Source organism: Colossoma macropomum, unplaced genomic scaffold (assembly GCF_904425465.1).
Source record: "Colossoma macropomum unplaced genomic scaffold, Colossoma_macropomum, whole genome shotgun sequence".
Lineage (NCBI taxonomy): Eukaryota > Metazoa > Chordata > Actinopteri > Characiformes > Serrasalmidae > Colossoma > Colossoma macropomum.
Genome location: NW_023494792.1, coordinates 4638377 through 4651827, shown reverse-complemented (window position 1 = coordinate 4651827; position 13451 = coordinate 4638377). Strand labels below are relative to the sequence as shown.

At 39.6% G+C, this 13451-nt stretch overlaps 1 protein-coding gene across 1 annotated transcript in view; it reads left to right on the top strand.

Moving 5' to 3' along the window:
* Window positions 1–10989, top strand: part of gfra4b (GDNF family receptor alpha 4b) — an 85685-nt gene extending 74696 nt beyond the window's left edge. Inside the window, exons 7-8 of the mRNA XM_036575640.1 lie at window positions 6065–6228; window positions 8317–10989. Coding sequence (XP_036431533.1) covers window positions 6065–6228; window positions 8317–8457 — 305 coding nt within the window. The 3' untranslated portion in view covers window positions 8458–10989. The remainder of the gene's footprint in view (window positions 1–6064; window positions 6229–8316) is intronic.
* The last annotated feature ends 2462 nt before the right edge of the window (window positions 10990–13451 follow it).

Genomic DNA, 13451 nt, shown 5'->3' with positions numbered 1-13451 from the left:
TGTTTAACAATGTGTACATTTACATTTACAAGTAGAAGAGCTGACAGTTTTTATCATTTGAATTGGAAGTTGTGGTACCTTCACTACCTTCTGCAGACTGTGCTGTACAGTGCATGCAGGAGAATTAGGAATAAATCAATGAGCAGCAAACTATCAAAAGCAACAGCAAAGTGGAAAACTTCATTTCCCCTAGAGAACCTTCACTGTGACAAGAATCCATAAGCTGTATGAGTGAGAATGACCATTGACTTTATATATCATTTATACCCCAACTGGCCACTTCATTGAGGTTCACCTCTTTGTTTCTACACTCATTGTCCATTTTATTAGCTCCACTTACAATATAGGTGCACTCTGTAGTTCTGCGATTACAGACTGTAGTCCATCTGTTTCTCTGCATACTTTGTCCGCCCCCTCTTACTCTGTTCTTGAATGGTCAGGACCCCCATGGAACCTCACAAAGCAGGTATTATTTGGGTGGTGGATCATTCTGAGCACTGCAGTGACACTGAGATGGTGGTGTGTTAGTGTGTGTTGCGCTGGTCTGAGTGGATCAGACACAGCAGTGCTGCTGGAGTTTTTAAACACCTCAGTGTCACAGCTGGACTGAGAATAGTCCACCAACCAAAAATATCCAGCCGACAGCGTCCTGTGACCACCGATGAAGGACTAGAGGATGACCAACACAAACTGTGCAGCAGCAGATGAGCTATCGTCTCTGACTTTACATCTACAAGGTGGACCGACAAGGTAGGAGTGTCTAATAGAGTGGACAGTGAGTGGACACAGTGTTTAAAAACTCAAGCCATTTTGGTTGGAACATGCAGCCCCTGTTGCTTTGACTGGACATCAGTGATGACAACGTGAAATTGTGTTCTTATTCTTGATTAGGTTTATGTGAACCCTGCATTCACACCATGAAAATGTAAAATTAACAAGTTGTTGAAAGTAATAAATACATTCTGAAGAAGCTGTAACTATATAGCTATAACAAAATACAGTTAACTAGGCAAAATAATGTGACTCATCAGCATTAAATATATGAATAATATTATTTGATATTTAATAATATAATTTCATATTAGTTATTTCTCATTTGTAGCTCATCAAAACATTCTTCCAGAAGTGAAAATCCTAAAAAAAGAGATATTTTATTATAATTTGAATTTGATTAAAAGTTATTGTGTGTGCAGCCTTGATTTTGCCAAGTTCATGTTTTAGTACTATTCAAATGAACTTATGTAATTACATATTTGCTTTTAATTCTTACCACATTTTCGCCATTGACATTAAAGCCAATGAAAAAAGTTATGTGCAAACTTAAAGCTTGAAATGCAATTAAGTAGTTACATTTGAACTGTTTAGCAAAATGAGCATAATAACGCTCGATTTCAGAGGATTAAAAGAAAAATCATCCCATCTGTCTTTTACGTCTTGTGCTTTGGTGTACTGTTCAAGCAGTGAGGGATAAATTTCATATTTTAACTCTGCGGTTTTGTGCATGGAAAATATTCCTTGCCATTAATCTCTGTAACAGAGTCCGTGTATGCATTTATCAGTGTAGCGTGATGAGTTATATGAATTCTAGAGGGAGGCTTCTTTCTCTCTCTTGCTCTGTCTTTCTTTCTCTCTGCCCCTCGCTCTGTCTACCTCTCTCTTGTATCCGTCATTCTCTCTGTTTTTCACTCTCTTTTCTCATGCACTGTACAATAGCATGTCAGGCTCAGAGATGAGGCAGTTGGCCGTGATCCACTGTAGACATCGTCTGAAGAAAGCTCTACAGTGTAAAGCAGATTTTCCTTTGACTAGTTTTCTTTTTTCCCCCCTTCTCTCAGACTCTCAGCATGCGTCAGTGAGTCAGTGAGTACGTTGACATGTACAAAATAATCTGACAACTACGAAAAAAATATGATTTTGGCAATAATTCATGCAGTCCAGGTAATCTGATAATGGAAAAAAACATGAGTCAGTCAATAATTCAGTTCTTTCTAAATACATGACAAATGCACCTCCTACAGTTACTTTGCAAACCCCCTATGAACCCATCAAAGCAGAAGGATGTGACATTTTGGTGTAAATGTAGTGTAGCCTTGGTGCAAAAGAAGACCCACGGTCAGCCATTTTCAGGTAGTCCTTCATCATGCTCTTTTATTGAAACAGAAAAGGGAACTGCCCAGCCCAGTGCTACCCCAACCAAATCTAACACACACACAAGCCTCTGAGACAACTCAATAAACTGCAACTGCACTTATAACAACAGCAATAACAGACATAACAAAATGTCCCTTTTTAACCAGGAATATGCATGTGTTGAGAGCCACTTTGCATGGCCACACCCCTTAAGCTCCGTACGCAGTGCAGAATCTGTGGCAGACATCACAGTAGTATCACATCTGATATAAAAATGGCATCCTAAAAATATAAATAAATGAATCCTGTTGTTTAGACAGACAATACTTATACATGTAATACATAAACATAATATATACATATATACACCGATCAGGCATAACACTATGACCACCTCCTTATTTCTACGCTCATTGTCCATTTTATCAGCTCCATTTATTATATAGGAGACACAGCAGTGCTGCTGGAGTTTTTAAACACCTCAGTGTCACTGCTGGACTGAGAATAGTCCACCAACCAAACATATGCAGCCAACAGCGTCCTGTGGGCAGCGTCCTGTGACCACTGATGGAGGATTAGAGGATGACCAACACAAACTGTGCAGCAGCAGATGAGCTATCGTCTCTCACTTTACATCTACAAGGTGGACTGACAAGGTAGGAGTGTCTAATAGAGTGGACAGTGAGTGGACACAGTGTTTAAAAACTCCAGCAGCACTGCTGTGTCTGATCCACTCGTACCAGCACAACACACACTAACGCCCCACCACCACATCAGTGTCACTGCAGTGCTGAGAATGATCCACCACCCAAATAGTACCTGCTGTGTGAGGGTCCATGGGGGTCCTGACCACTGAAGAACAGGGTAAAAAGGGGCTAACAAAGTATGCAGAGAAACAGATGGACTACAGTCTGTAACTGTAGAACTACAAAGTGCACCTATATAGTAAGTGGAGCTGATAAAATGGACAATGAGCTTAGAAACAAGGAGGTGGTCATAATGTTATGCCTGATCGGTATATATATATATATATATATATATATATACACATATATTATATATATATATATATATATAATGACCATTTGCAAAACTCTCACACCTCCCACCTCCCTCAGATGCTGTTCCTATTACTGTCAAACATTCAGCACTACAAAAGAAATTTAGAAGCACACATTTTTATAGGAGACACAGCAGTGCTGCTGGAGTTTCAGGACATTTGTTTGTGCTGCTGGAGTTTCAGGACATTAGTTTCAGGACATTTGAAAACATTTTGTTATTTAAACATAAACTACCTTACAAGATGTTCCATGCAGACATGAACTGGCAAAGTATGCATATAATTTAAAATGAAGTTGTGGTGGCAAAGTACTTAAATTTAAGTCACAGTGTATAAACACACTTCGAAGATTCTGGAAAGCATATCTACATTAATCAAACCTGGTAAATCGTTTAATTACTGGACGTTAAAAGTGGCAGGTTTTCATGTCTAATAAACAGGAGGAGGATGAGCGACGAAACCCATCACTTCAGATTAGCTAACTCTGAAGTTAACACTTAAACTAACACTGGTGCTAATTGATGCAGTATTACATAAGATCTTCTAGCAAACTTTAATGAAACAATGCAAATAATAACATGTGTACAGGTGCATTAGTATCTATCTACAATATTAAATCTCACATTTGAGCACTGTATGGACTGCATATTATCATTTATCAAACTGTCAGCCGCAGTTAAGAAAAGCTAATTATTTCACTTATGTTAACATTCACTAACTTATCCTAACATTTTTCTGTAATGTTATTTATCATAAGACAATATATTAAAATTATTTTAGCAAATACAGTATAAATTTTGTTTGTCTTAGAGGTGCCTCATAACAGTGTTCTACAGTGCTTAGTCTAAAATAATTTGATTTTCAGGAAGGAAACAAAAACTGTAGCTCCCTTTTCAGCATCTCTTAGACTAATAACTCTGACTAATTTACTACCACTGTCGTTCTCACTGCAGTTTTGTTATGAGCAGTTTTGTCTGAGTTTTTTCTTCGCTTGATGCATGAAGTAGTGTTTAGAGACAACTGTAAAATGAGAGGCATGTCCATTGTTATTTTGCAAACAGTCAATTAAGTCTACGGTGTTTAATTTTTCCAGGGCAGCTCTTCTCAATCTGGTTCTATTTGTGCTCCGACATAGAAATAGTTCTCTGAAGTCATTTTGTATTCAGCGTCATGCCCATATCCTCAACTCTGGGTCTTAACAGATTTTCTCTTAGAGAAAAATGAATGGCATTTTCAAAACTGCAGCTATTGCGTCCTGTGGTAAACAAAAGTGTTACGAACCTGATGTGTTTTTCCCTGCCTAAATTTTCCTCCCAGTTGTCACCAGATCCTGTGAATTATGAGGTAGTTTATCAGTCAAAGTAGGAATAATGTGACATGCGACATATGTGTTAGAAGAAAGCTGTGCACTGAAATGATGTTGCATGAAAGCAAGTCTACTATAAAACTTAAACACTGTTATCAACACCAACTGCAAAAGCTGCAGACTACCTCTGCCAAAGCTACTACCGCACAGCACAAAGCTTGCTGTTTTTTCGGCGAGTTTGCCAGTCTTATGATGTCAGTTCAATGTGCAGCATTTTTCCCATAGAGAAACGTACTTAGATCTGAACAGTGGTGGTGAATTTTTTACCAGGGGTGACAAAGTGGTGGCACTGAGTTTCAGCAGGGTGGCAATGTGAATGTGTGAGCGGAGGGTTAGGGGGCATGGGGGTTGGAAAGAGGTCAGACAGTTGTTCTGCCAATTGCTGATAGCGAAACAACTGTCCTTTTAAAGGTGCAAACACCCGCCCCACAGCGAGGTAGAAGCCAAACACATGGCAGAAGTTTTGGGGTGGCATCCAGCCAGGTTTAAGGAGGGGTTGGGTGGGTGCACTGGCCACCACTCTAAAACCGCACATGGATCTGGAGCAGCTCGTATGGACATGCATCGACTACAGATTGATGATGTCAGATGTCTATGTGAATTACATCAGATTCATGATATACATGTGGCAACTAACTCAAATATGGGCTAAAATACAGGTCTTTATCAGAAGGCCAATAATGGGTTTAATCCAGCATAAGATTTGGTAGCATGCACTGAAAAAAATACAATGAATTTACTTGTTTCAAATATAGTTAATAAGACACAATTATGGCCAAAAGTAAGTAAACCCAAAGACAGAACAGTTCTAATGTAATATATGTTATTTATGTGGAAAAGATGTACACATTTGAAACAAGTAAGTTCAATGCATTACTTTTTTTTAGAATGCTGTTTACATGACCACTTGAAAAATCTGGTAACTGCTGAAATCAGATAATGAGCTTATTATTAGTGTGCATGTAAATGCACTCGGTGAGCCTCTTCTCTTATTAATGCCCCTCCGCACTGTCACTCGCACACTTACCCCAGCTCTGCCTGGCATGCATGGACTTTTTTCTGCATTATCAACAATGATTCATCCTTATTATTGACTCTGTGTTTTAGTCGGGCCCTGTTCAAACACAGATCTCTCACGCGAAGTAACTCTTCTGCGGCTCTCTGAAGTGAGGGACATGTGCGGAGGAGTGTGAGGATCGCGAGAGCTGTTTGGCCGAGCCACTCGTGAGGGAGAGTTAATGAGAGGAAGTGGAGAGAGGCAGGTGCAGCTGAAAGACCTGAGAGGAATACTGAGCGCTCGTCTTTTCCCTATTCAAGCCACAGCGAAAGCCCACAGCGGCCCACCCCGCCCACCAGCCTTGAATTCAAATATCTCTCTGATAAAAGAAGCAGAAGCTGAGCATGAAGGGTGCTCTCTGGCGCAGCAGGCCAATTTTCTGTTCCAACCCCCCAAAATGTCTTCACTCGGAGCTTTGACTCTGGTACTGTTGTCTTTTTTCATTGAACAGGGAACGCTCTCCTGACATTTGGGAACGGAATGGACCTCACGCCCACTCCCAGCCAATCAGAGCACCTAAGCCTTGTGACAGACACAGAAGCACGCCACACCACTCCCGGCCTTGTATCCATGGATACGGAACAGAACATTGTGAGCCCAGCCGTACCCACACAGGTGAGGGTTACAGAAGGGGGAATGGAGAAATTGGAGCATTTGCTGCTGCTCTCAATGCAGCACCGCCCTACAGCAAAAAAGCACCAGACACACTTTTATTGGTATGGATCAGGTGCTAATATCAAAAAGTTCCATTGGGTTTTACACCAAAATCACAGTTATCAACTCAAGTTATTCTACTGACACTAACTCTGCTAATACTTATGGCAACAGGATGCGGAATCTACTGAAAATGCTAGAGTCTAAATGTTTAATACTTTTGCACTGAATTGAGTTCCTGTTTGTACATCACTTTCACATTAATAAAATACATGGTATTACATTAGTAGCTAGCAGTATATATGCACAATAGGAGAGCTGAATTGGGCAAAATTCCTGGAAAATTCCAGGTACAACATTTACATGTAAATAAAATACTTTACATCAACACTGTCATTGCCCAAAGTAAGTCAACTGAATGACAAACTTGTGTTGATGTAGGATATTCTTTTGGAAATGTATACATTTTAATTAAGTTAATTTAACACATTACTTAGTGTACATATGCAGATATATGTATGTGCTGTTTTCTCATAAAGGATAATGATATTTTTGCATTACATTTTGCACTGAACCATTAGCCTCTTATTAACCATTTACCCTGGATTTCTCATATAACAGCTACAATTTGACTTTGTGAAAAAGGAACACAAATGACTAGCTCAAGTTAGTACAAGGCATTGGCCTGTACCTGGTGACAGTTAACCAAGTTACCATAGTAACAGCCCCCAGTGATGGTAAAAACTCAATTACTCCCAGTTTTAAAAACCCCCCTTTCATTTATTTCATGCAAACCGTACTAAGACATTAGTATCCCCACACATAAACATATTTGAATTTTTAAACATGTTGAGTGAGGTTGAGTGAAATTTGCAATACTGCTCTTAATCACTAGACAGTTACACTTAAATTAAACGTATTTATTAACTGTTAATTTCTTAACTATATTTAATTAATTAACTAATAAAAATTACAGGTTTTATTACAGATTACCAGAATAAGGGGACTCTAGCACAGTTACAAGCTACAAGCTGTAACCTTCCAATAACATTCACTTAGACGTGTCAATCAGAACAAGCTGTCCTGATTGTGTAATAGGCAATAGTTCACGTTTAAAAACACAATATAGATCACTTTCAAGAAGTTTGTTGGGATATATATATATATACTTTATAGCCTAAAGTGACCATCAGCATTAATATAGAGTTAGCCCCTGTTGAAAACTCTGTAGTGAGCGATGCTACAGTGGATAATTGATTTTTGTGCACTATGTGCTTTGGCACTCGGGGGCCCCACAGTTTGAGTTTGTGCGGTCTAACACTGTGTGGCTGAGCTGTGGTTGCTCCTAGATACCTCCGTTTCACATTAACAGCACTTATGGTTGACCAGGGCAGATCTAGCAGGCAGAAATTCACAAACTTCTAGAAAAGATGCCATCCTATGACAGTGCCATGTTTAAAGTCACTAAGCTCATCAGTATGACCCATTCTGCTGCCAGGGTTTGTCTATGGAGATTGCATGGCTATGTGCTTGATTTTATATACCTGTTAGCAATAGGTGTGGCTGAAACACCTGAACTCAGGGGTGTCAACATACTTTTGGCCATATAGTGTATATCATGATTAATACCACCTCTTATTTGAGAGATACAAATGTGTTTTCCATTGTATGCCAGCTGTTTTTCTTTTTAAAAACTCATTATATTCAGTATAGTTCCAAATGGATATACAGTATTTTGAAATGAAACTCTTCATGTTCACATTCACTGAGCAAGCATTTACTTTCAACTTCTAAAGCTGTGCTTTAATTGGGGTTCCTCGACAGAATATAGCTTTCCATCTGTGCCTGAAGCCTATGGGAGATACATTTTCTGCTTCATATAGCAAGTGCAGTATGTTAAAAAACTACTGAAATCAATTACAAAACACATCTACATATCAAGCTGAAGTGATGCAATGCACGCAACACTCTATATTTAATTGAAACATAGGGAACATTTGCAGATGGCAGTAAACTTACAAGAGCCCATTTGTCTTTTTTGTCTTGTAGGACACAGAGAATGAAAGACTTTGGGGCGACTCCACCATTCCCTTCAACACACACGGTAACTCTGCCCACGTGAGTGCTCACATGTCTGTGCCGGTGCTCACCTGTCTCCTCCTCGTTCTCCTGCTTGTCTCTGAGCAGTAAAACAGCTGAAGTGTGTTTGGGAGGTCTCCTAGAGAGAGCCTGGGACAATGGACCAATTGTGCCAATATTTTTTTATTCCGGAGTGTGGAAAAACCAACCCTTCAACGGCCAAATGTTTCCAACATCTAACTCATCATGTTATCTTGTGTGTTTCTGTGGAACTCTGAATGCCTGCAAGCACCTGCCAGGACTGGACTTTGCAAGGCAATGACATTTATTCATGGAAGTGATGTATGGTTTAATATAGCTTGAAAGCTACTGGGAATCATACCTGTACATATGTACATATCATAATGCAGAGTCAATATCAGAATTTATCGTATGTGAACAGCTTCAGCATCAAGTCCGAGGGCAACTGAAAAAGGTGAAGCCTGTTGTGTTCTAAGATCCAAATTACTGGCCAAAGCTCTGAAATCAGCTCCTGATGAAATGTGTGGAGGAAAGAATCGAAGCCTTGTTTTTCTTTTATAGCTCCTCATGCATCACTTCAAGCGTTCGGAGGCGCCCCGGGTGGAAATGGGGATTTAATATTGTTCTGTTCAAGTTGACTGAGGAGAAAGACGAAGGCTGTTTCTGATCAATACTGGGACAGCAAAGCCTCTGGGTGGAGGTAAACAATACGTCTCTCAAAGCTTGAACTGTTACTCTGGATGAATACCAGTTTCTAGACCATTCCCAGGTACGCTGTGTTTTCTGGAAGACAACTCGCTCTTGCTCTCTAGTGCCGCCTGACTGAGCATCAGACATAAACTAAACATTTGCAATATGTGTCCTCCTCTCCACTCTTGTCCAAGCACAACAGATCATTCTGAGACAAATTTCTCTCTGAAAACAGTGTATCTTATTCTGCAGCGATCTTTATCTTCGATGATTGTAGTCTACCACAGGCTTCTCAATATCTGTTCTTACATGAAGATGAAAGGCTATGATAGCCCTCTACACTCTTGAAAATAAAGCTCCTGAAAAGGGCTCTTTGGAGCGATGCCATAGAACAGGAGTCGCTAATCTTTTCCAAAAAAGGGTCCATGTGGCTGCAGATTTTCATTCCAACCTAGTCGGAGAATACCTCGGATAACTCATCAACTACTTGAAGACTGAGATCAACTGATTAAACAAGTGTGATGATGTGTCCTTTCTTGACTGGGATGAAAACCTGCAGCCACATTGGACTCTTTTTTGGATTGTCATAGAGGACCCCTGTCATATAAAACCCAACTTTGGTTCAATAAAGGACTATTCAAGATTTTTGTAAATGAGATGGGCAAATGTGAAAAACCCTCCACATAATGTAAAGATTATGTCAATGAAAGATTTTCCTAGAAATGTAACCTACTGTGTAAAAGTCACAGACCAATTCATTTATTTAATTTTCATTCAAAACAGACATTAAGTGCATAATATTCATTTTTAGGAGATTTTTGAGGAGAGTTTCCAAAGCTAGAGTTCAAAAATTATTAAATGATGTAGTGAAAATGGGACTCCTAACAGCCATGCAAGACCTGGTAGACCACCAAAACTGTCACTATCAGATAAATAGCACTTAAAGCTTTCATCTTTGAGAGAGAGGAGAAAACCAAGTTCCACTCTTGCTTCAGATCTGAAAAAGACTCAACACTAGTTTGAGAGGATGTGGAGCTCCTACCGCAAAAAGGAAATAGACAAATAAAAAGAAGAAAATTTGCACACATCTGAGATGTAGAGTGAGGTTTTATGGAGCGATGAGTCTACATTTGTAACTGAGAGTATTTGGATTACAAAAAGCAAAGAAATCAAAGAAAATGCAACCAACTTCTAAGACTAAACTTTGGAGGTGTGGAAAAATATCTCTGCAGATTTCTTTTAAAAACTGAAAGCAAGTCTCCTGAAAATAATGGAAGCTGTAAAAGGCAAAGGGTGAACACACTAAGTACTGATATTATCTTTAGTTTTTGAGGCTTCTGCACAATGTGATCCTAAAAAAAGTGAATAACGTGTACTTGATGTCTGTTTTGTCTAGAAATGAAATAAATGAAAGGGTGGTCTCTGATTTTTGCATCGTACTGTATGTTCAAGCCAAGAGCCAATCTGGAACCTTCACTTTGAAGAGTGATAAAGTAAAATAACCAGCATTGCATTAACTCTCCCAGCATTGAATTAACTCTTACAGTGTTAAATTAGCCCTCACATTGTTCTAAAGAGAAGACTGATTATAATTAATTTAACACTGGTGACGTCATTATGTATAAGTGGTAATACAGTGTTTCTTAAACAATTGGGAAGGTTCAGCTTTGATTAGTATCTTGTGTGGATTCTCTCCCTGCATCATGTCTTTATATGTGGAGTTGCATCTCTCTTCGGGAGTCAGCGTATCAGTGGAGCTGTATGCACTGCCTGAGAAAGCTTGAGGTGAATGTTATCGCAGTTGGAAGGAGAGATGCTCATATGGACACATAGGGGTCGTGACCGCTTGGCTGGTCCCCTTGGTGAGCCTCAGCGAAAGGCTATGAACGTTGCAGAACAGTATGAAGTTCATCTCAATCGCTGCCAATAAAAGATGCTGGTTCATTTAAAGCCTGTTGATTTTCTTTCGTCACTAACGTCGGAAAAATGGAAAAAGGGTACAAGGAAGAAAGCGTGGAAGAGAGTTTGTCAGGTGACGCTCCACGGTTTCTGTCAAAAACAACATGTTTAATGCCAGTCGTGGAGAGGAGGAGGTTGTTCCTGGAAAGGAAAGAGCTGACGCAGATGGTCTGACACAGTGTTCAGGGCTTGATAAATCATGTACGATTACAGCAGGGGAGTAGCTCTCTGGATCTCAGCAGGGGAGAACCTTTCAACAGGCGTCGGTTGGGTCATGCTAAATCAAAAGCGCATTTAAAGATGTTCATTCTGGACAAGTGCAGTAGTCGGTAGATTTTATTTGTGACATTTAGTTGAAAAACTGCACTTAAGTTCATAAGCGGTGTTTTTTTTTCTTTTGGAGTTGACAACGAGCAATTATTTTTGAAGATTTTTTGCCATTTTGGTTGCTAGAAAACTTTGAGTTTGTTTAGTTTTCGCTACACAAAGTGGTTAAATATGTAGTAAATGCCAACAGGCCCAGCTGTTGCGCCCTAAAGACAGTTCTCAGTGGTCCTCGCACTTAGTACATGGCTGCAGGACATGCCGACTTAGTTGTTTACAAAGTTCTAAATTAAAGTCTTAAATTAACCTCACCAACTTCATGCTTGTAGCTGGAGTCGTTGTCGTCCTTCTTTGTGGCCACAGAGAGCTCCTCTTGTTTCCCCATCACCTTAAACGGCTTCTGTTTGATTTATTTTAACTGGCTTTTCAGAAAGAATAGACGCTGTGATTGTTTAGAAGTGGACGCCAAAGAGAGACAACCTCTGAAAAACAGTCACCTGCTGTCTCCCTCTTCTGTTACCCAATTACTCCGAATTTCAGCATCCACACAAACGGCAGCTATTAAACAAACCTCGGCTTTCTTTCCAGCTCTGATGCAGCACTGCCGCCACAATCCTTTCCGACAATAGTGTTGATTAGCTTTTGGACACAAATATGGATTGTTAAAAGACACATTCAACAGCCATTAATAGTTTTTTGAAGAGTTTGACTTTAATGTCTTTTTCATGTTTTTTTTTACTTTTTTTTTTAAACCTCTTTTCCAGGCATGGAAGAAATTGCTTCTGACATTTAAAATCCTTAAGAGTGATAACAGTGATTTGAAAAATTGGAAATGGTCTTATTCAAATTTCAAACTGTTTTAACTTGACTTTAACCTATGAAAAACAAACAGGTAAAACTTAGAATGCAATTTCGGAGAATGGCAGGGGGGCAGATAAAGTGCCGTTCTGAAAAACAAGCATCTATTGAACATTCCTCCATCCCATACATTTACAACTAGAATTACGAATGGGAAAAAAAAACTCATTACAAGGTCCAAATATCTGCTGTTATGAAATAAATTACATTGCATTGCGTGAAACACAGGCCTGTTTTAAAGTGTTATGCATTTGCACCAAGTGCTACTTTCCACTCCGAGCAATATAAGCTCGGTTTCCTGGTCACTCTAAATGAAAACCCCCTGCAACCTCTCAACAAACTCATTTCACATGGGATCTTGGATCGGTGGCAAAATAAACTCAACATAATCACGGTGCAGGGAAAATCAATTAAATCCATTTGCTGAGACGCGCTAAAAGCGGTTGGTTCCTGAAAGGGCCCCGGGACAGAGCCGGAAAGTGCACGGTGGTGTAATGTAGCGGAGTGCCCCCTCTGCACAAATCTGTACTGTAGCCCAGGCCTCTCATCTCTTCGCTCTCATCTCTTTTTCATTTAATTGATCCGTCTGGGAGAAGAAGCACACCATGTCATAATCCATCTCACCACTCCATTGGCATCTCTATCAAAGGTAATTGTTTGATAGATTTGTCGGAATGCGCATCAGAATGCGATATTCAGGACGTTTCTGATTCAGTGCTGAAGAAGGCCAGGCATGGGGGCTACCGACTGCAGAATTATGACAGATTTGGGTCGCAATTCCTGCATTGATGGAACCAAGACTATTGTCCTGACAACAACAGGGCCTGAACGAATGCAGTCAACTCTGTATGACGTGCATTTGTGTTCTGTTTTCTGATGGCCCTTTATTTATCTTGTGACACATTTACAGGAATAGTTTGGTGAAAAATTAAATCTAATCAAATTAGCCTCGCAACTCCAATGCAAAACTAACGATGCAAATCTGAACCTCAAGCATGTTTTGGCGGATTGACTATGCTTTTAAACTTTTCCTTTAATATCTGTGAAATAAAATACATGTGATCAGCACAGTGGGCTTAGGTGACAATGCAGTGCACTCAGACATCGATGACAATTGGCCTGTAAAGGCTGTTACACACCGAATGACGTGAACAGACATCATGAAAATACAAAATATTTAGAAAGATGTTTCAGTGTCAAAACTATAAACGTTGGACTTAGCACATTTCTTTTTAATTGCACTGTGTTGTTTA